Source organism: Xiphophorus maculatus, chromosome 7 (assembly GCF_002775205.1).
Source record: "Xiphophorus maculatus strain JP 163 A chromosome 7, X_maculatus-5.0-male, whole genome shotgun sequence".
NCBI lineage: Eukaryota > Metazoa > Chordata > Actinopteri > Cyprinodontiformes > Poeciliidae > Xiphophorus > Xiphophorus maculatus.
Genome location: NC_036449.1, coordinates 20,677,899 through 20,702,246, shown reverse-complemented (window position 1 = coordinate 20,702,246; position 24,348 = coordinate 20,677,899). Strand labels below are relative to the sequence as shown.

The window sequence follows — 24,348 nt, the reverse complement described above, 5'->3', positions numbered from 1 at the left end:
TCTACACTGAGATCCTCATTGGATATTCAGTTATTAAATCTGATGACAGATGAAAGGAGGACTACATGGGCCTTCACAATGGAATAGTAGCTCAAAAAAAGCTTCTGCTTCACTTAAGTGGCTCTATAGGTGTGAGAAGTGGTGGAAAGAAAAAAAAAGTGAGATAACAATGGTCCCATCTCAAACTGTTTTTCACAAGTTTCGTTGGTAATTAGTGCATTACCGTCACTAACTGTACCAGCAACAATGGCAACTGTATATTTTCTACGTTTCAAAAATGAATAAAATTTTCAAGTTTAAAATCCAGTAAATAAAACTAGGTTTTCAAAGGTGTTTTAAAAAAAGTTCATTTTTGGGAGAGGTGTTGGAGGTGGACTTTCTACCGCAAAGATTCAGTCATAGATCCTGGAGCTGACTAAAGTAAAAGTAAAGAAGCCTTATTATTTTCTAGCTATTTATAAATAGTGCAATTCCAAAAATTCACAGGGCAAATATCTTTTTATAGATGTTATCAGCCCCCTGTATATGTTCATCTCAAATGAATAGGGAATCCCTTTTAACCTAAAAAAGTGGTCAAAACCCACCAAAATGAATCAATGACAATATTAAAGTGACACAATCCACTTTTAAGATAAATTAATACATAATTATTCATTCATGCCAAAATGTTTATTGTACGAGGAAGATCCATTAATAAAAATTAACCTGACCCTAATTTGCTGTGCAGATTGACCAATTAGATGGCAATTTATTTAAATGGAAACAGTGACAGTTTTCACTTGTTTCACGATGGACTGCAAAGCATAAACAACAAAACTGTTAGATTTTTGAAGGAGTTGGTAGCTTGATTATTTCACAGTATCTTACATAAATTGACATATTGAAATATGTAATTTACTTTGTTTATTACATGTAAAAATATCTGGGCTTATTTATAAATTGGATTGTGGCATTTTTAGTTTCCTTCAGAGAGTGGCTTTTTATGTAAATACAAGTCACAAAGTATGTGATAAAATAGTTAATTATTTTAAACACTCACTCAAGATCCCTCTAAATTAAAACTCCATGTTTTGTGTGAAAAAGCTAACTGTTTGGGTCACCTTTTTACAGAGCTGAAAGTATCCCCTCATAAGTTATGTTCTTACATAACCCAAGTCTGTGTTGCCTGTAGTCTTATTGTGTCCCCCCTTTCACCCTGTTTTTGAGAAGAAGAGACCATGGAGGCTCTTACAGCTGAATACGAGGAAGAGGAGGAAGAGGAGGAGGAGGAGGAGAGTGCAGAGGCAGCAATGTCTGAAGCAGCTCTTGATGAGCAGCAGTGGAGTGGGGAAGAGCCCGAGCTGGACAGCCCCAAAGCTGAACTCTTAGATCAGACAGAGGCCTTAGACGAGGCACAGGTTGTAGACCTGGGGCAGTCTGAGGCAGCTAGTGCTGCCACAGAAAGCTCTGTGGACAGAGAGGAGGAGGAGGAAGAGGATGCAGAGGGTGAGGAAAGCCATGAGACAGGTGTGTCCTGCCCTCTGCTCTCCCTGCCTGCATGTTATTGCATTTGCCACTCTATTACAATGCAAGATGTGCCAGAAAGGAAGCAAATAACATAAGCATTATTATTCTACTGGAATGGCAAGTAATCCTCTGCGCTCTGCTGCGGCTGCAAGGCAACACAGGCTTGTTGGTGAAAAGAGTCACATTGTTCAAATTAACCTGTTTTTTTGTGTGGTGTCTTTGCTTATGTTATTTTTTTATTTTATTTACTTGATGTAGTTTTTGGGGCCGGCCATTTCGTGTTGGTATAATGATGTGAAGTGACGCTAAACATAACCATGCTTTTTCTTTTTAATTTCCCCAGCTTATAAGCTTACTAGTCTCTCATTATGTTCAGACATAATGGCTTGGTGCTGGTATGCCAGTGCTGCACATTTAATGTTACCATGAATCGCAGTAGATAGGACATGCATTGCATTTTTAATCACCAGTCTCAGTACAGAGAGTTTATAAGGGAGCTGTGTTTGGTGTGTCTTGCTCAGTGTGATACAGGTGTTTGTTGAACCATATGTATATTTGCAATTATATCATCATTAAAAAAGCAAAAATATATTAATTTGCTTTTTTCCTCACATGTAGCATTTCTCTGTCATTCTTGGGATGCTTGTTTCTCAGATGAAAAAATTACATAAAGTTATCATAGTTCCATGAGATACTCTAACAAATTTATGATTTATAACTTTTAACTTAAAGTGTAGCAATGATTTTCAACGAATGACAGAAATGCTGTATCCCTTACAGTTGGTTTTGATGCATGGGTACTCCTCCCATCACTTATAACTGTTTTCCCATAAATCAGCATTACAGTTGCCTCACGCCGACTCCGTCACACTCCATCTCATGTCTTTCATCCATCTGTGACATGGTGGGCCCTTAATCTTGCCGTACCTCTTCAGTGATGGCTGTATTTGTGCTGTAAGTTTCCAAAGGAGAGCTTTGCCTGGTTGTGTGCAAGCTTTCCCAGTGACCGGCTTATAAACAATCCTTGTTCATAGCATGCTAAAGCAAAATTTTTCTTTTGTGATAGAAACAGTCAACTTACAGATATCTTTACAGCTTTGAAGATGGATGCAGACAAGCAGGACAGTGAGTCGATGAGCCCTGACAGCATTGGATCAGAAAAGCGCCCTGAGGAGTTTTTTGAGCCTCAGATGCAAGGTTTCTTTGCTGGTGAACGAGTTGTACCGGAGAGCCCGACCATGGATATGCCATCTTTTGTGCCTCCAGATGTTCAAATCCAAGCCAAAGAACCAGTCAGATCTCTCACACTTCAGCCCACGTATGGGGAGCCAATCACAGTGTCAGAAAAACAGCCATCAGTGGAGGTGGTGGAGTTCAGCAGCATCACTGCTCCTTCTGACTTCTCTTCGATGGGAGTTAAAGTTCAGGCAGGAGACACAACTAGCGAGGCCAGAGACAAATCAGGCATGTCGGCATACTTTGAAACCTCAACTGTGGAGGCTGAGGAAGGTACAGAATGTAAGGGCGAGGGGTATTATGAACTGAGTCGATCTGGTGAAAAAACAAATAAAGATGATTCCACGTCCCAAGAAATCAGCTACAGCACACTGGCAGAAGCTAAGGATAATCCTGGAATACAAAAGGCTCCACCTGGAGATACCGACATGTTTGCAATTCCTGATAGAAGTAATGAATGCAGGCTTTCACCCGGCAAGCTTGCCTTAGAGCAGAGGAGTTACTCACTCAACATCACCATTGGAACAACAGATCAGAGTGGACAAGGCAGGCAAAGAAACTTCACCCCACTGGCCACAGACATCATGTCATATACAAGTGGAAGTCTTGACGAATCAGCTGACTACCTTCCAGTTTCTACACCCTGTGTAGATAAGCCTCCATCATTTCCTCCTCTTATCCTGGAGACTGCTGCTTCTGTCACGTCTGATTCCTCTTCCCCTCCAAGAACTGCTGAACCACCATTAAAGGTCAGTTCAGAACCTGAATCTCCTGAATCACCTGAGCCAAATAAAGGCTCTTACAAAAATGGATCAGTGATGACACAGGACTTACCGGAGATGCTAGACCTTGCTGGTACCCGGTCCAGGCTGGCTTCAGAAAACACAGACCCTGAAATAATCCAGAAGAAGTCACTCAAAGATGATGTACCTACCTTTACTGATGATCCTCTCGCTAGTATGACCTCAGGGGAGCTGAGTCCTGGTGTAAGAAAAAGTGATAGTCAACTGGAAGAGATGGGGTATTGTGTGTTCAGTGAATATTCAGGGCCTATGCCATCCCCTGCAGATGTCCTCAGCCCTACGAACACCTGTGGACACGTTTTTACCCCTTCTGTTTTGGAGGAGAAAGTTGCTGAACAGGCAAGAAAATTAGCAGTAAGAGATACATCCTTGGAAGACAAGATTTTGTCATCTGGAGGCGCCAATGTTTATGAGAGGGATGACCAAAGCCAAGGGAAAAGAAATGATTCACTTGAAGAAAGCAGCAAATATGATTCAAATGATCATCCAGCAAAATCTGTAAGTGAGACACCTTTTGGTCAGCTCAGTGAGCCCTTTGTGACACCAACTGTCACTGTGACTCTAGAGGAAGGAGAGAGGTCAATGAGTGAGACCGAACGCCAAGCCAGTGGCGAAGGTTCAGTATCAGAAACCGAGATCGCCGACTATGAGAGGCAGATCCGCAAGCTGGAGATGGAGGACAGGCCTCTAAGTCTTGAGGAGGAGCGGGAACTCCAGGAGCTCCGGGAGAAAGTGAAGCTGGTGCACCAAGAGGCCTATGAAGAGGTGGATGCTGAGGATGTTTACCAGCTGACTGGCATGGCCAAGGACCGCATTGCCAGGCCTGTGAAAACATCACCTACTTCATCTGTAGAGAGCAACATTGATGATGACAAACTGCTTTCCCCAGTACTCTCACCCTCCAAACTTAAACAAAGAGAATTGTACGGTTCACCCAAAAGAGCAGCTTCGCCTGTGTCAGGAATAAACAAAGATGAAAGGGCTGAACAAGAGAGGAAAATGAAGGAAGACCAAGAAAGGGAAGCAGCTGAGCGAATAAAGAAAGATGAGGAAGAAAGAAGAATGAAGGAGGAAGCAGAATTCAAAGAAAGAGAGGAGCAAGAGAGAAGGGAGAAAGAAGAGGCAGAAAGGATACTGAAGGAAGAGACAGAAAGGCATGAAAAAGAGCTGACAGAAAGACTGGAGAAAGAACATAAAGAGAGAGAGGAGAGGGAGATGAAAGAAATGGAGGAGAAAGAGAAGAAAGAAAGAGAAGAGAGGGAGGAGAAAGAGAGGAAAGATAAAGAAGAAAGGGAGATAAAAGATAAAGAAGAACTGGAGAAGAAGGAAAAAGAAGAGAGAGAGAGGAAGGAGAAAGAAGAAAGGGAGAGGAAAGAAATAGAACAGAGAGAGAAGGAGAAAGAAGAAAGGGAGAGGAAAGAAAAAGAAGAGAGGGAGAGGAAGGAGAAAGAAGAAAGGGAGAGGAAAGAAAAAGAAGAGAGAGAGAGGAAGGAGAAAGAAGAAAGGGAGAGGAAAGAAATAGAACAGAGAGAGAAGGAGAAAGAAGAAAGGGAGAGGAAAGAAAAAGAAGAGAGGGAGAGGAAGGAGAAAGAAGAAAATGAGAGGGAAGAAAAAGTGAAAGAACAAATGGAGCGAGAGGAAAGAGAAAGGAAAGAAAGAATGGAAAAAGAGAGAGCAGAGCAGGAACTGAAAGAGAAGGAGGAGAAGGAAAATATGGAGATGGAACTCAACAAGGAGAAAGAACAAGAGAAACTGACTCAAATGGACAAAATAGTTTCAGACCAGCCAGTAGAAGCCAAAGGAATGCAGCAAACAGAAAATGTCTCCATAAATCTTGCTGAAGGAAATCTGCCTGAAAAGGAGAATGCAGATGCCGAGGTGACAAAAGAGATACCAGAGACCCACGCTGCAATTGAATCTGTGGTGATGGTTGAAGACGATTTCATCACAGTGGTGCAAACCATCGATGAAGCTGAAGAACCTGGTCACAGTGTCCGTTTCTCTGCTCCACCTGAGGCTGAAACCCTCTGTGTTGGTGCACGGAAAGAAGAAGAAGAGGCAGACGAGGATGAATCTATAGAGTTGGCTGAGGAAGCAGATTTTGAGGCAGCCAGCCTTGAGGAGGTAGGGGAAGTTCCTGAAACCCCTGTCTCCCCAGCACAGGAAGCTCAGACCAGAGAAACAGAGGGACGGTCAGAAAGCTACGATAGAGATGAAACTACAGTTGATGACTCTATCCTTGACAGCTCCTGGGTAGACACACAAGGTAATATCATTTAAAATATATATCCTATTATAGTATTTACCCCAATCCCTTTTCCTGCTGCTGTTTCTAACCAGGTAATGTTGTTTTTTTCCGTGTCTTGTCTACTAGATGATGATAAGAGTATGGCAACGGAGCAGATTGAGCTTTTACCCAAGGTGCCCAGTCCAGTTAAGAAACCTGCTGTCATACAGAGTAGTCTGACAAAACAACGAAGTACAGAAAAACAAGAAAAATCTGTCAAACCCAAAACTAAAGGAGGGCGAACTAGAGGACGCATCTCCACGCCTGAACGCAAACCTGTTCGCAAAGAGCCCATCTACATACCCAGAGAAGAGATTAAAAAGAAAAAAGGTATTTTTTTTAACAATCATTATTTTTTCAGTAATCATACAAATAATTTTCTAATCGTACTGAAGAATGGATAATACTGTTTAAATAAATAATCTCCAAATTACCCTTCTTCCTAAAATGAATATCACTACACAATTTTTTTTCAACTGGTTATTTCATGTAAACAGTAAAAACAATAAAGTTTTTACCCATACCTACCCCCAATGAATTGCAATGTGAAACAATGAGTGTTTTCATGTCCTATACTATAATCAACAAATGTTAATACCAGGAATATGGGATGCTTAGAGAAAAACAAACAAAAATATAGACAATGTTTTCTGTATCAATGGACAAATATCAATATTTTTACAAATTTTCTTTTTTAATTTGGTCAAGGCTTGTACTTCTAAGCAGCTATATTAACTTCCAGGACCGCATTTGAGAAATATGTATGTAGATAATCATAAGAAATAAACACGCACAATCAAACAGCAGAAAGGCACCTAAGTGTGATGATGTCTCCCCTCAAAGGTTTTCAGTGTTTTTAGTCACTTGCTTTGTTTCTTTGAATTTTGCAGCCATCATAAAGAAGACTGAGTTCAACAAAAAAGTGGAGACTCAGACTCTGTCTCCGTCCAAGCGGAGCGCCATGAAGCCAGCAGTCCGTCACACTAGGCCAATCCAGCATCACTCCTGCCCAAGAAGGAGACCCACAGGTGAAACATGGGCTTGATCTGTCAGGCAGTTTCCTTAGCATTTACCAGTACAGCAGTTTCCATCATATCTGTCATGGCATGTCAGAATACTCTTACATAAGGTATTCATTTTTGTTTTATTGATTACAATTATTTGTTTGGTTTTGTGTTTTTCTGTTTATGTAATCAGAATTAAACGGATCGAAAGAAATGTTTCATCTGTTTTCATTTAAAGAAAGTTTATGGCCCTTCATACATTAATTCATTCAGGTTTTTGTACAGGAAAGCAAAGGTTTTGTACTGTTGTCCCTTTAGTTTCCCACTTAATTCTTGCACTTGGTTTGAACTATTAGTGATCTGTTCATTATAGTCATATATTTTCATTATAATTGGCCAATACTGAAGCTGTTACAGTTTTTAAACCATACTATAAATGTTCTTTTCCACTTTCAAATGTATGATTGCTTCTAAGCTACTAATCTATGTTTTGTTCCATAAGCAGTCTCCAATGCTGTTCTGTCCCAGAGGCAGTTTGCACCTAATTTTTCCCTGATGGACTGAATTCTGTGTCACCAATGATAAAAGCTCAGCTTACTGCTGCATTGCCCCAATTAGATTATAGAAATCCTTCACTCTGTATGATTTAATGCCAAGTCTTTGAAGAACAACGCTCTCAAAGGAGCAGCAACCTACTCCCATTGCACATTTGACTCATAGCCTAAGAAGCCATACGTGTTTTTACTTATAGCTTACAACACATGCAAGATCTTGCCTTCTTCCTATAGTGCACATTGGTGCTATGTGTTTCCCAGATTAGTGACGCACACATACCACAGGACATCCACATGGTGTAAAATGAAGGCAATCACTAGTTTTTCCACCAGTATTCTTCTCTTGTACAACTTTCAATACCAGCAATATGGGACTCAATAAGACAGAATGGTGTTCCTATCTTACTAATGCAGACAGGAACTCCATTAAAAGAGCTGTAGTTTTGGAGATCCTCTGACCACAAGTTGATCCTTCTTCAAGTCTCCTGTTTTTCTCCAATCTAAGACATAAAATCCAAGTATAAATGTTTGTTACGAACTATGTAATTGACAATGTGGATCATTTTAAGTACTTATACTTTAGCTTAATTGTATTTAGATAGATATGTCCTGCCTAATTTTCCCTCATTTCTGTTTCAGAAGCCCTTTCAGACAGTCGCCACCCTCTTAGTGTTGCCAGACAGTCTCGAGACAGAGCATCAGTAAGTAACTCTGATGTAACATTTTCCATCAAAACCAGTTACATGAAAAACAAAAGAATTGAAAAATGTAGCAACTATATATCAGTGCAGAATATAACATATCGGAGATGCTTGAGATCAGGGTCCTAAAAATAAATCATACAATCACAATCACTTTCTTGCCTTTGCCAGCAAACAAGTTCACAGGCTAAAAAAATATTTTTGATGTAATGATAATAAGGTAATTGTATGACAAGTTTTGTCTCCTCATTATGGTATTATTTGTAGGCAGCTATCACAATGTAAAACACATGGTTGCATACCTTCTTATCTTCAAAGGAGTTAGAAACACTCCAAAAATCTGTTCTTGAATTGGAGAATGAAATATTTTCAAGATATAAATGGCGTGTATTGTAGCTTAAAAAGAGAATATAGCTTGATATAACTATCAAAATACCTCAAAAGTTGACACATATTAGCTGAAATACATCAACTGACAGAAGAATAACACAAGCAAATAATATTTTTCTCTTGTAATTTAAAAGACAGTGACAATGCTGGTTTTCCATACAGGACTAAGCTGTTAGATTACTGGTTCTTTTTGCACAGATAGTGAAGACAGACCCATTTGCAATGTTTATTATACTGAGTGGGTGTAGAGTCACCCTGTGACATTTCCCCATCGGCTGGCGTGGTCGTGACTCCATTTTCCTCCTCCACCATGCTAATGACAGTTATTGTGTCTATAATAACACCATTTCTGCATTCCTTAAATGTCATGTCATTTTCAGCATACTGTAAATGTCTTCTAATCCATCTATTAATGTGTGGCCGGTTACTGTTGCCAAAGCTGAACATGATGTTCAACGCTCTACCTTTTTTATGTTTGTTGATCGATACCTTTGTATATATTTTTTAAAGAATCGTATAAAGGTAATGCATCTGATGAATTCCTCAGAAGTACCAATGTCACCTGTGTATACAAAAACCAGATAGTGGAAGAAGACTAGTTGAAGAAAATATATACCGTACATTGCTGTTTGAGCGCATTTACACATAAAATGGTCCTACAAACATCTTCCCAATTATACAACAACTTACTGAGCTCTGTGCCAATTAGTTTGATCTGCTGTGTCATTTTCATAAGTCTGTCACTGTGTTGTTTATATTCACATACTGGGTCACATTGTTGTTCCATTTTAGTGTTATGCTCACCATTTGTTACAATGGTTCCCATCTAGATGTCCAGCCTCATTAGACCACAGAGCTCATCAGAATCACAGTCTTACAGTTGAGATGGGCGGACAGTTGTTTGGCAGGGTAGTTTCACAAATTGTGAATGTACAGAAATGTTATGTAATTACAAGAAGTCAACAATCACATGATACTACTTAAGCTGATGTTATTGCGCTGTTCTAATGAGTTTTCTTTCCCATCAGGATGGTGGGTCACGGAGTCCCGCAAAGAGATCATCTGCACCACGTCATGCCTCTATTCTGGGTCGCCGTGGCTACCACGAACACGAGGAGAGTTCTACCTCCATCACCAGCTCTGGATCAACTGCTCCCCGCAGGCCCACATGTAGGCTGATCATTTCACTTCACAAAGGCATCAGACTCCTCACAGTTGTCAGAGGCAGAAATCTTTGTTCTTATATCAATATTGCTCAATTGGGTTTTACTTTTCAGCATTTTCTGAAAAGGTAAAAAAAAATTTGTCTGTATTTATTTGAAAAATTTAACAATGTTCTTTTCAAAAGAGGAATACAGGAATTGTTGATGTTGGGTATATTTGTTATATACATATTAGGCATGTTTCTTGTTGTATTATTTAGCCAGTTCAGATTTTTCTTTCCAAGGATATAACATATAGATTTATTTTTCTAATCTTTGTTTTAAATGTAGTAACAATTAAATGTGGCAAACACTGACCATACTAGACAAATGAATGCACCATTCATCCCAATCAACACACACTATATAAAACAAAGAATCATCAAGAGCAACTAAGTTTTTTAAAACATGACCTACACTTAATTTCTTCATGTTTAGATGCATGTTTTGATTTTTATTTAATTTCCCTTTTTACAGCATTTCGCACTGAAATGAGAGCAGAGCATAGGATAGGACGAGCCCCAAGCATGACAGGTAAGAAGAATTTCAAATGTAATGTGAAATGTTTCTTTTTTCAATGTAATAATCCAAATGACTTTCAATGTAATAATCCAAATGACTTGAAATGAGTTGTATTCATATTTGAATATCACAACTGCAAAATTTAGGATTACAACTCATCCCTGAAGTTCTCTTGTCATCATTTGTTTCAACCATGTATTCTTTAGTTACAGAATCGGTACGTTCCCGTTCAGCTCGCAGTGGGCACTCCACCCCTCGGACCCCAGGCTCCACAGCCATCACCCCAGGAACCCCTCCCAGCTACTCGTCATCTTCCAGAACCCCCGGGACCCCGCGCTCCCTCAGTTTGATTTCCCAGGAGAGGAAAGTGGCAGTGGTCCGCACCCCACCAAAGTCACCCGCAACCACTCCCAAGCAGCTGCGCATCATCAACCAGCCACTGCCTGACTTCAAGAATGTCAAGTCCAAGATCGGGTCAACAGAGAATATCAAATACCAGCCAAAAGGAGGACAGGTAACATGTCATGTCTTACAATTTCACACTCAAAACCTGAAGCCCTTTGTGTTGTTTCCTTCATTCATGCATATTTCTTTTTTCCTGACTGTTAGTTTTATTTTCCTTGTATCTTTTTTTGTCATCATGAATTTATTATTTCAATACAGACTCATTAAGACAAAACTATGAGCTTAAGTTGCTTTCATATAAATTGAATCCACATCGACTAAAAGTTTTTGTAGCGGAGGAACTACCGGTAAATTAGAAAATTTTTTCATGTATATAAAAGTAGGTCTCACAAGTAAGTAAAATCATTCTAAAGAGTTTCATCTACAGCTTTCCACGTCACAAAAATGTTCTGGGGAAATGGCAATATGCAGAAGTGACAGTAGTGCCTTGCAAATTGTGTTTTTCAAACAAATTCTCACCTTTCTTATCCTGCATATATCCTAAAGCCTCTTTTCTAAATTGTGTTCACACTTGATGTTGTTTTATTGTCTTTGTGATGGATTAGGTTTTTAGAAAAACTAGTTGACTTTGACAGTTTATTAGGTGTGTTCCACTTCACTGAAAAAAAATTGTTGAGCTGTTGCTGAGATGAACTAAAATCATCTCAGTAACATCTCACAACGATGCGGCTTAATTTCATTATTGTGTTTCAAGCATGTTAATGTTTCTTTCATTATTTTTGGCCTATCCCTAAATTAGCTCGTCAGACGCTCCAGATTTTAGTACACTGAAGTCTTTAACATCTCATTGGGGATTATTTCCTGAGGGTTTCCACCAGGCTTTGTTTGTAAGGACAGCATCAACATACAGTATGTACACATTTCAAATGATGTTTTCTGATCCAAGGGAGACTGTGCATTTGAGTATAAACACCTCCCTCCCTAGTATTGTCAAGATTTTTTGTCTTGTCTAGGTTTCGCCCTGCAACAAAAACAGCAGTGCTGCAGCATCAAGCAAAGTGATGAAAACAGCAGTGTGTGTCTGTAGCTATCAGCTTATACAAGGCTGCACTGATGACCCGATTAGGAGTCTAAGCTTTTGTCTGATGTGTTTATGACTTTTACAGGTCTCTGAGCTGCTTAGTGCAGTCAACTACAAAATATGGAGGAATCATGTTCCAAACGATGGCCTGTCATCCGCTGAAAAAAATTGATGCTTTGTTTTTCATTGCATGCATGTGTCTCTGTCCAAGATGCATGATTGGTTATGATTAGTGACATGGTTCTTTTTTCCTACTGCTAACATTTATTTACTTCATCCGTTCTAAACCGGAGGAGTTTCAGAAGTAATCCTGTGGATGTGGAAGTGAATGCATTGTTAGTCCAATGCACAGATTACACTTCTTAGCTCGTGTTTTTTTATGATACAGATTTCAAAATAATCTCTGTAAGAGTTGTGTCCAAACTTGGTGAGAACAGCATATTACTAATGGGCTCATTTACACTTAAAAATAAATATTGTGACTTAAAGCAAGGTTTCTCCTGATTTCATTACAATTATTTTTGCTGCTTCCAACACAAGACCATTCATTTTGTGTGTTCCCTGTCTTATTATCGAAGGAAGTCATCTTTTGGTAGCTCATTTGTGTGTTTTTTTATCAGAACTAGGGGGAAACGTCAGATTTTCCAACCTATTTAGAGCTGCACACTGTCATTCAGCAAAGGTAACATTTAATCTGCTCCTCTAGGCAGAAAATCTAAGCTTGAAAGATAGCTTAGTGAGGTTCAGATTCCTGTAATTTTGGCAGATTCATTTTTTTTCTGATTGCCTGCATATTCTTTTGGTGGCCAAAAGGGGTTTTGTACATTTACTGCTGTTATATAGGCACAAGAACCAATACACATGCTATCAGCAGCAAAGCACAGAGGTTTTTTGATCTGGAAGTCTGTGCTGCACTTCTTTACCATTACCATTTGTTTGTTGGCAACACACTGTGTGAGCTGGACTCATGGCTTGCTGATAATAATTATGACATCTAATTTCTCCTAACATTTAGGAATACCGCTAAAATTATCCCACACTTGTAGGGAAAAAGCATTGGTGGATTGAGTACGGTATTATTATTTTAACCTTGAAAAACTTTCAGCTTCTCCTCATGCAAATGTTTTACTTACAAATGGGGCTCATTTTAAGGGAAAGTAAACAGGCTTCTAAATGCTATAAGTTGCATAGTTACAATATGAAAAAGTCTACATACATTGATTTTCTACGTTCTGTGCTAAGTGTACATTTCCTTTTAATAACTTTTTTTAGATATATTTAATTTGTAAGCTGGAGATGCAAAAACATTTTTAAACTATTAGTCAGGATAAACTTTAACAGCCTATTAACATCATTTGACCACAAACATATTATCTGCTTTCACTTTTTAAATTTTTTAAAATTCATTTACCTTTGTTTTAAAGAAATATACAGGTTTTAATTTTATTTAGAGCACAATGGATGGTTATTGAATAAAATGAGTCTTTTGGATAGTCATCCTGGAATTTAACCATCTTTTAGTAACAAACCCCAAAAAGCTTAAGGCCAAATGCCTGTTGTTGTTCTGCCAACAACATGTCCTTTCCTGCAGAAACCACCTAAAAATATGTTTGTACAATGGAATCACTTTTTTATTTCCCTTTAAAATTGCTGCATGACATGTCGCTATTTTTATTATTAATTTGCGCTATTGAGTTGACTGTATCTGCATCTCACTCCTGCTTTCTCTCTTTGCAGCTGAAGCGAGTCATTAATTAACACAGTACACTCGCATATTTTTCACCTTTGCATGCACCTTAAACTGAGGTCCCTATTTAATATGGCTGTAATTTGCCTCTATTTTTACTTCAAGGCCTCTCTGAAGATTGTCCTTTTCTGCCACAATCAAGGAGAGAGAACTGCATCTTAAAATCAGAAGTATTGGATTACAGTTTATGCCTCCCACTCCCACTGGTATATAAAGCCTTCAGTGTATGGAAGGGACAGTGTCAGGTCAGGGTTTCAGTCATGCAGCCTATTTGTCTGAGTCTTGTGTTTTTTAATTGTTCACTTTATTTATTGATCAGCTCATTCCAAGGTTAGAATAGTGTCTTTTGTAGATGTGTTTCTATATGCTGTAGATGTGTTTCTATATGCTCGTCCAAGGTTGCAGAGGAACTGTGAGAGCCAGGACTATTGTTGAAAAATCTCTGGAGTATTAAATGACTAGTTGATAGAAATTGTTTACAAGATTTGTTAAAGGGTCGAAGTATTTTCCCACTTCATTGCTCGCCTCCGCCCCTGCAGGTCCTCATCCCCAGTGTTAAACTGGACTATAGCCATGTTCAGTCTAGGTGTGGGTCCTTGGACAGGCGGGGTCACTCAGCAGGAGGTGGAAACGTGAGTCTTGTCCTGCAAACCATTCTCAGTGTTACATTATCAGTGCATTTTGTGGTGTGTTGTGCTGTGCTTTTGCAATCTTACTGCTTCCCTTTTCAACTTGTTGTTCTGTATGTCGTTCATTCACCGAGCTATGGATATATTTGCCAACATGCTTTTCTATGGAAACTTGTTTTTCTGCCATTTTGATTTGCTTTTTGGACATTTAAATTTTAAAGGTTTAAACATTCAAATTCTTGTACTTTTCTGAACAGTACTACCATTTCAGTAATGTGTTTCTAGAACCAGGTGAAAATGGTTGTAAACTGTAAAATAAATGTTGCTAACTTTGGACATTGGATCCAGGACTCTAGGATAATCAAAAGAGCCTATGTAGAGCAGGGAAGTCAAAGATGTTTCTCTCTGTATGCTCCAACCTTGTGAAATGTTGAACAAAAAGAACAAAAATAAGAAGAAATTGTCAAAAAAAATTTTTTAAAATGTTGTCAATTCTAATTAGCAAATGAGTGTTATAAAAAAAATTATAACAGTGCTACTTGAGATTTGTTGCAAACAAATATCTAATTTTATTTTTCTCTACTGAATAAATTAACTTAAAATAAAGATTCCTTCATTGTTAGGGTTATGCCAGTGGATTAAAACATGTATTTATTTCTAAACTTTTATACATCTTTATCATTAAAAGTGATTGCCATTTTATGCAACCGCCATTAGACATGAAAGATTTAAGCATTTGAAAGACATTCCAAAAGCGTTCAACACCACAAAATAGAATAGTTTTGTTTGGTTTCCTGTTTTGATGTACAGTTAAAAATTTCTCTCAACAAATGTAAAGGTTTTCTACTAGATTTTATTCCAATCATCTAAGACCTTCTTCACTGACCTTTATCTGCAATATGTAGCATATTTCAAGAAACAGTTGATTAAGTCTAACTGCAGCCATCTGAAGAAGCAGGTGTCTGCTCCATCTGTGGTTTCTGATTTGACTGATGCATATTATCAATGCACCATAACACAAGCCTCATAACAATGAAACAATTAAAAGTTTCCCTGACTTTATAGCCCTGGTCTGTTTACATTAAACCTATTTTTGTTTAATGAATTCAGGTATTCAGCATGGAATTACCAATGTATCTTGGCAAACAGCTGTGCTTAAACTACAATAACAAAAATTTACTGGCGCCTGTGGCAAAGCAGTTAATAGCTGTTCATAGAACCGTTTTGTGCTCAATTAAGTGTTGTCTGGAATATTTTCTAAACAGACTCAGTTGGAGATTTTTTTTACATTTTTTCTTTTGCTTTTTCTTCATGCCTACGATTTTGACTTATTTTATTAATCATTTGGAAATAATACATAGAAAATCAAAAAGGAGCTGATTTTATTAAAAATAAAACAAAAATAAATAAATACAATAATAAAGTAACAAAGGGAAATCTGATACAATTCCTACAATGTAATGTGTGGAATGTTCTATATGCCATAGGAAGATCAAAAATGGCACAACAAAAGTAATATATTTTATTTGCAAGAAGGGGAACATGGTTCAACTGCTTCTTTGGTACTTTTATACCAAAAATATACTTTTTAAAGTTTTTGCAGATTATCTGCCAATGTCTGAAGAAAGTGATGCAAGAGTCTGTTAGACTTCATAAATGTAGAACTGCTGTTTATCATCCTCAAAGAATGCTTTTTTTAAATACATAAAGATTTGGAGTTGCCTTTCATATCACAACTCAACAGGAACAGTTGAATGGTTTGTCAAAGGACTGAAAGACTTGATGCTCCAATTCAATACTTACACAAAGCACAATACATTATTTTGACTTTGTGTTCATGTTATTTGTTTTCATACCAGTGAAACTTCTTTATTATTCACCGATGCACAACTTTTCAAACCAACATTATTATCCTTGTAGGTGCAGAAGCTCGAACAGCTGAACAGTCTGTATCTCATTATCTTCATTGTTTGACTTCTATTCACATGTTCATAACAAAGCTTCTGTTTCCCGGAATAATCATTGAAAAATATGAACTATGTCGGTGACCTTACATGTTGCAGTGATTCACTTTAGCATGTGTTGTTTCTCTCCTTACTCATTTTGCTATGCCTAGAACTTTATTACTCCTTTCTGTTTGCTGTCTCATAGTTTAGAAATAGTACTACAGTAGTACTGATTTGAATCTGATACAGAATCTTTGGAAAGAGCTGAACATAAGGGTGATTTTCTACAGGAATCTTTTTATTGATGTAAATCAAAAACCTTTTTATATTCTTCTTCAAAAGACTTTTTCACCTAGTATTTATTTATTTATTTATTTTGTCTATAAGAAGGTGTTTAAGAAAAAAAGATCTGGGTACAGAAAACATTAAATGTAAGCAGGGGTGGAAATTAGCACCCGCCACTGGCCAAATGCGGGTAAAAGTATGAAGTGGCGTGTAAATTGGAGCAACGCACCCGGCACTGTGGCGGGTTGACAATTTGAACAGGGCGAAAAAAAACCCAGAAAAAATAACCTGCATTCAGTAAGAACTTATGTTCAGGGCAGGACTGACCGGCTGGAGTTCAGACTGATGTACATAATGTCCGTGTCTGGCGGCTCTACGCTGTCATAATTTAACGAAACAATTATATGAAATCAAATTTTTATCGACGGCGACAGCCCATTGGTTGATTTTATTGACGGACATTGGGCTTATCCAATGAAATCCCTCAGTCCTCCTTGGTCCGCCCCTCCCCTCTAAGTTTATAAATGGCGCCATTTCTGAGAAAATGAGCGGATACGAGACGGGGCGGGTCAGAAAAACTACGACAAAAGCTAAAAAGCGCATAAGCCCATTCAGAAAAATGTGTCAAACTAACCGATATGTTAATTACCACACTAATTTTGACCGTTGGAGGAGATTCAGTAGGGGACAAGGAGAGGGAATTAGCCATAAAGGGGCTTTATTATGTCGGAAGAAGATGATGAGAGAGACATGACCAGGGACAGATTGAGGTTCAGATTAGCTGCTGCTGCCCGGTGAACACCGGTAAGAAGGAGTGAAATGTTCATAAAGAAAAAGTTTCATGCAGACAGAAAGGCAGGTGTGTGTGAGAGGGAAGCTAACGCTAAGCTCCAGGTAGTCAGAAAAACTCTGGAGTAACATAGGAATGATGATGATGATGATGACCCATGGAATTAATAATGAACACTTCTGAGATATTTTAGTAATAATTGTTAGTTTCAATAGAAAACGTAATAATTAAGGGAAAACAAAACAGTTAAAGAACAGCTATTGATACAATTTAAAAATATTTTAAAAATGACTAGGCACATCTCTAATAAATACTATCAGGGAGAGTTATTGCCAAATAACTCTCCCTGAAATGTTCAACATATGATTGCAAGAATGTTAGGGTTGTGTAGTTAAAGTTTGCCGTTAGTAATTACTTAAAATGAAGTAATATTGCACTACAACCCTGATAAGGTGTCCATGCTTTATGTTAAATTATTATGTATATGTACATCTCTATAGTAAACTTATTGTCAGTAAATTGGTTTTCATAGAGTTAAGAATAAATCATACATTTTCTATAATTTGCTTGTACTTGTGGGGTTTGTAATCAAAAAAAAAATAAACCCAAAAAAACAGTGGCCGGTAAAACATTTTTTATTTCCACCCCTGAATGTGAGACTTATCAAGGAAATAAATATTATTGGACATAATTGCAAGGATTGATAATTACATAAATTTGGAGAAATGTGCTAGAGAATTACCAACAAAATTCAACACCTCATTTTAAGCTGGTTTAACTTTGATCCCCGGAGTCTCTTGCAACCAATGTTATTACCCCCAAATTTGAGGCCTCTGTGGTTGGGGTTGAATTATTTTCTTTATTAAAAAGATGCATAGTGGAATTGCATATCTTACAGCACACTATCAGCTGTAACTCAGAGAAATTTGGTATTTTTTAACATGATTTAGACTCTCAAAATGTTGACTTTCTGTCTCAACTTTGTCTTTTCCAGATACAAATACAGAACAAGAAGATTGACCTGAGCCATGTGACCTCCAAATGTGGTTCTCTCGACAACATTCATCATCGACCAGGTATAAAGCTCCATACATATTTGATGATACAAAGGGAATCAGATATGAATGACAGCAGCTGTGGGTGTTTTGGGAAGCCTTATTCACTGGTATACAACCCCATCCTCACCTGTTGGAACCCTTTGTAAACACAAGTCTAAAGCTTTGAATTGATCTTCCATTGCAACAGTATTATCTTTTGCTGTAAAATTCATAACATTTTACAGCAAATGAAAACTTTTTTTTCAGTTGGAAAACAAAATGCATCCAGAAAAATTTTTTCTTTGACATCCATGATATTTACCACTAAAACATGTTTTACAGTTATTATTCACCTTTAAAAATAACATGACATATAAATCCATATCTGTTAGCCAATGGCAGTGAGGCTGGATACTTAACATACTGCCACATGCTGTGAGCAGAATGGCAGACAGCTTTTAAAGAGGTGCATCAGACAGCAGCAATCTGGGTTCATCAGATCTCCATAACAACCATCTACATGCTAACCATTTTGAAAGGCATGCCAGGGAAAAGGCCTTTTCTGTCCAACTGTTACAAAGGTAAAAGTTTGGAGCCAAGTTCTAAAGGGGATGGAGACTTTTTATTGAAACGTTGACTTTTGAAGAGATGGGTTTAGTGCAAAGCAAAGACAAATTATCATGTGGTTTATTGTATGTAGTGGGAGATCTGTCATGCTGTGGGCTTGTTTCTCTTACAATGGCTGTTGACATCTTATTAGAAAGCTTCACAAGCTCTTTGACATGCCAGAACATTTTAGGTAAAAATATGGGCAATCTACTAGAGAAAAAAAATAGAATCTGTTATTAATACTTCCTTCATTAGTATAAGAGTCTAAAGCCATTTGGTCAAATTGAGCAATAAATGAGTCACCTCAGTTAGAATAGAAAAATTCCCGACATAAAACATGCAAAAATATCCAGCAGTTTGCTGTGGGTAAGATGTGTAATTGCAGTAGTTTTATGTAATCGGTTATATTTAGATATAGAAAATTGAAAATATTGCTCTGACTGATTTGCTTCTCAGACACTAAATAACAAACCCATTTCAGCATAAATAATGGTTGTTTTGTAGCTTATATAAATCTCTGAAATAGCCCGTCAATCACTTTGGGTTGCTGAACTCTTCAGTGTCCTGGTAGGCAGGAGGAACAGCAGTTGAACTGAGGCATGAACTGCATTTGGATTGACAGCTTGATGGATCTGTCCACAGGCAGTGGACTGTAGGAGGTGTTTTTCGGGTCCCTGGCAAACATTTCTGCAGTTGCTTTAAGTCTTCCTAGAAAATGAGTGTGAAACAAGATGTTGAGAGCTGCATTGGATCACACCTCGACTGGCTCAATGCAGAAGCATTGAAAGTCTCAGTTCTGGCCTTTACAAGAAATGATAAATACTTTAAGGGTTACTCTGCTTTTTTTTTTAGCTTGGACGTATGATACGTTCTAAGCCTCTGGATAGTCTCGAATGTTGAACACTTAATATTTGTAGTGAATGGTTAGGTTTCACACACATATAATTAGCTTGCATCCATCTTTGGCCATATGTGACTTTTATTTTGGTTCTGTGTTTAAGATGTCACATTAAGACTCTCCAAATAATATTGCAGCAGTTGTTTGTTGCCGTTCTAGCTCCCTCTGCTGGCGTCTTTTTGTCACAGTTATTCTTGACGCTCTTTATTATTTGGGGTTTTATGTGCAGGTTTCACCACACTGTCAGCCCTAAGGCTCATTCCCAATGGTGGGTCAGTTTATTGTTATTTTTAGTTAACCTTTATTTAAGCAGGCTAGTCCCACTGATATCAAAGACCTCTTTTACAAGGGAGACCTGGCCAAGACGGCAATAAAAACAAATACACATTAAAATTTGCTCACAGAAAACACCCACTGCCATATTCTTAAAGCTCTTTGATGTACCAAAGGTTTAAGGTTGAAGCATATAAATTATAAGTTGTTCCAGGCACGAGGTACCGAAAACCTTAAAGCCGTCTTGTCGACTTTATTTTGAACTTTGGGGAACTTTAGCAGAACATCCATACATCTAAAAATAATCTAAAATACCTGAAACTGTTAAAATTGGATGCAAATTGTCTGTAAACATCAGTTTTCTAGTTTTTTCCCAGACTCTCAGTTGGATCAAGGTCTGGATAAAAGCATAATAATGCTTTTATCTAAACCATTTCACTCTAGGTCTGACTGGGTGTTTAGAGTTTTGTTGTAAAGTGAATCTCCACCCCAGACTAGAGTTGTTTTCAACCTCAAACAGATCTTTTTCTAGGATTGACTTGTACTACTCATTAACTTGGATCAGGGGTGTCCAAAGTCGGTCCTTGAGGGCCGGCATCCTGCACGTTTTAGTTCTCTCCATGGTGGTAGCAACAACCTTTTCAGCATGTTAGTGTTCTTCTTAGGTCTTCCAACAAGCCATCATTTGATCCAGGTGCGTTAAACCAGGGAGAGAACTGAAACATGCAGGATGCCGGCCATAAAGGACCGACTTTGGACACCCCTGCCTTAGATCAACATTTAGTATTAAACATTTAATATCGGAGCAAGACCTAGAGAGCCTCCTGTTAGTTTACAGATCTAGAACAAACTTAGAAAGTATCTACATTATAGGCGGTCAGAGAACCAACATTTAGTTTTATCAGAACAAGAATGAGAGAAACCCCTACTACTTTATAAATTACAGACTACTTATTCTTATTAAACATGGGGGACCAATATGTTTACCTTTTTGTCTTTCTTTTGTTTTGTTGTTTTGTTTGTATTTCCTTCTAATTCATGTAAAGCACTTTGAACTGCCTTGTTGCTGAAAATGCTATATAAATAAATTTACCTTACCTAGAAAGGTTCATCCATCTTACCATCTATTCTGATCAGTGTTTATGTCCCTACTCAAGATAAACCTACCAGTTCAGTTCACTTCAGTTTTATCAATATCCTAAAGGAAAATGAATCATCAGACATCATATCTACAAAAACAAAAGGACACAGAGTTACATAAAACATCAACAGTCAGTCCCTTTGTGCACATTTTTCTCCACAGTATAAGCTGCCATCACCATAAGTCACCGTGTGGCAGCAGTGGTTTTTCAGCTACATATAGTGTTTTGCATGTTGGCCTAAAAGCTCAATTTTGGTTCCATCTAAACCAGGGGTGTCAAACTCCAGTCCTCAAGGGCCACTGTCCTGCAGTTTTTAGATGTGTGACAGGTACAAAACACTGGAATGAAATGGCTTAATTACCTCTGCCTTGTGTAGACAAGTTCTCCAGAGCCTTGCTACTGACCTAATTATTCTTTTCAGGTGTGGTGCAGCAGAGGCACATCTAAGAATTGCAGGGCAGTGGCCCTCTAGGACTGGAGTTTGACACCTGTGATCTAAACAGAGCCCCTTCTTAAATGTCTTTTCCACATCTAAGTGGCTTGTGGCAAAGTCTATGCAAGATCCCCTTTTGCTTTTTTAAAACAATGGTTTTCTTTTTCCAAATCAGATCATGAAGGCAGTAGGTGTCAGGGATTGTATTTAAGGTTACTAAAGTAAAAGCAGCTTAAAACAAATGCAAGACACACTTTCAGGTATTTATTTGAAAAACATTCTGAAAAGACTTAATGCTATATGCTATTTTATGTTGCACCATCTCATAAAACCTGATAAAATACACAGAAGTATATACAAAATAGTACAATGGTTAACCCCTTGTACTTCAGCAAGGCACCATGTTTTTTGTAATTCTTCTTCTTCTTCTTATGCTCAGGTGGCGGTAATGTGCGAATAGAGAGTGTGAAGTTGGATTTCAAAGACAAAGCTCAAGCCAAGGTGGGTTCACTGGAGAATGCACATCATATTCCTGGTGGAGGTCGCATTATGGTGAGTGTTTAAATGCTAAATGCTACTACGCATCAATGAAGGGGAGAGAATTTGTCTGAGACGTCAAATATCTACAAAAGCGTATTCTGTTTTGACTGACTAATCACAGTCGTTTTTTTGTTTTTTTTGTTTTAATATTTGAGAAGACAGACAGACTGTCTGCCTGCCTTCAGTTACTTAAACTTATTCTAATGGTCTTAAACATATTTTCTCCATTTAACAGATTGAGAGCCACAGGCTGACATTTCGTGAGCATGCAAAGGCCCGTGTTGACCATGGAGCTGAGATCATGGTCCAGTCACCTGGTCTGTCAGGCTCAGTCTCTCCCCACCATCAGAAGGAAAGCCACCTGTCGTCCTCTGGCAGTCTCAACATAATGGATTCTCCACAGTTAGCAACCTTGGCCAAGGATGTAAGTGATGCCTTAGCCAAGCAGGGCTTGTGAACACTGGATCTCTAGACTGCTGCTGTGCATCCAAGACACTCTCACCTTTAAGAACTCTTCTGCCCTCTCTCGCCATCATGAAACAAAGTGGTTACCATTGATGCTCAGCACACAGAGGTCTCCTTAACATCTTTATCGCAACATCCATCACTAACTCTAAGCAGAGACTAGACTTAGAAGCTACTGTGTTTTGGTCTTCTATTTTTAACCTTAAACATGTGTTTTTTCTGATTTGTTTTGTGGGTATTCCTTTATGTTTTGAACAATGTTTTGCATAGTTAGACTGGGCGTTTGCTCTAGATTAAGTGGTATATCTGTCAACACTGGCTTTACTGGTCTTGGATCAGCGTATCGAAGAAGCGACAGCCTTTTTTTCTACTCTAAGCAACTAAAGACATGGCCTGTACACCATGCCACCCTTTTTGTTCTTGCTCAGCAAACATGCATGATTGCCAGATCCCCTAACAATGAGCATCTTTACTGTGAGTCATTATTGACTTAATACATGATCTGTAATAATAAAATTAAAAATAATAATATAGAGATCTCTATATGATACAACCTCTTTCCCATTCACATGTCTCACATTTAAAAGGAAGCAAAAATATGGCTATAAGATATTACTTTACAATGGCATATATGCAAGAACCACATCATGTTATGACAAGCATGTATGAATCAAATATGAAAAGAGGCTCTTTTGTATTGAAGAAAAAAAAATAAATTTTAGTAAATAATTTCCTCATTTATTGGATAAAGATAAACAAGTTCATGTTTTGTAGTTAATAGATGTTTTACAGTGTAATGCTTGGTGACAATGTCCAAGACTGATTTGGTGTTGCTGAGGGATGCATCTCCGTCTTGTCAAACAGCCTTACTCACTTAAACCTGCTCAGCAGATCTATATAGACGCCTGCTTAAACACTTGGAGCTCATTCCACAAATATCTGTCCCAGAAGGAAATTCTTTGAGGAGTAACCAATAAAGGTTGATGTTTAAAGTTGATAATGATTGCAGTCTGAGCCACTGAAGAATAGATGCTACGGTAGAAGATGCCACTTCTCCAAAATGTATGTATGCGTGTGTGCGAAAGCATGTGTGTGTGTGTGTGTGTGTATGCATTTGGTGCAGATCCCATGCCGTTTTATGGAGGGACGCCGCTGTACTTGGGTTGTTTGTCGTGATGTGTAGGGAGACGAAATTGTTAAAGGTTAAAAACTTTTTAAAAGCCTTAAATAAAAAAAAAAGAGAAATACTCGTCAAATGTCCACTGGGAGAAAGAACTCAGTCAGATCCTGATATATCTGTTTGGACAAAATGTTTGGGTGATCTAGATTTTTTTGTTTGTTTTTTTCTCCAGATACTCTTTGTGGTATGACCCTCTTCCTGCCCAATTACTGCCCCCAACTGCAACTGTTTGTTTGCTTCTGTGTTTACTCTGCATCCCCCATCTCCGTGTGCCTCTCCCTCACCTCTTGCTCCACCCTGCAGCAACTCTTAATGTATTTAAAAGGTCAAGTAGATGTATGCAGTTTTTCTCCTGTTGATATGACACCAATTATGATAATTAATGACAATAAAAATAACAAAAAGTGACACGCTTCTTGTTTTCTTTTCAAATGATCAAAAATATGTTGACATAGTTAGAAGTACACAACAATAATTATGCAGAGGTTTATTTATTTACAATAAGTAACCCAATACACTGCATTGATTGATTGACTTGTTTGATAATGGGTTTTTTTGTGTTATACAGTGCTTTGCTAAAGTAAACCCTTTTAAAGTTTTGCACATTTTGTCTTGCCACAGGTTATCATTTGGTTTTTAGTCTGGACTTTAGCTGAGGCTTTCTAACCCCTTAATATGCTTTG

The 24,348-nt window shown here is 38.0% G+C and overlaps 1 protein-coding gene across 1 annotated transcript in view; it reads left to right on the top strand.

Annotated features, from left to right (window-relative positions):
* The window catches only part of LOC102232284 (microtubule-associated protein 2), an 83,462-nt gene extending 59,389 nt beyond the window's left edge, over positions 1-24,073 (top strand). The window contains exons 8-19 of the mRNA XM_023336624.1: positions 1,210-1,506; positions 2,602-4,967; positions 5,184-5,811; positions 5,920-6,162; positions 6,723-6,860; positions 8,030-8,091; positions 9,510-9,651; positions 10,161-10,217; positions 10,412-10,719; positions 18,083-18,164; positions 21,920-22,032; positions 22,256-24,073. Of these exons, the coding sequence (XP_023192392.1) occupies positions 1,210-1,506; positions 2,602-4,967; positions 5,184-5,811; positions 5,920-6,162; positions 6,723-6,860; positions 8,030-8,091; positions 9,510-9,651; positions 10,161-10,217; positions 10,412-10,719; positions 18,083-18,164; positions 21,920-22,032; positions 22,256-22,477 (4,658 nt within the window). The 3' untranslated portion in view covers positions 22,478-24,073. The remainder of the gene's footprint in view (positions 1-1,209; positions 1,507-2,601; positions 4,968-5,183; positions 5,812-5,919; positions 6,163-6,722; positions 6,861-8,029; positions 8,092-9,509; positions 9,652-10,160; positions 10,218-10,411; positions 10,720-18,082; positions 18,165-21,919; positions 22,033-22,255) is intronic.
* The last annotated feature ends 275 nt before the right edge of the window (positions 24,074-24,348 follow it).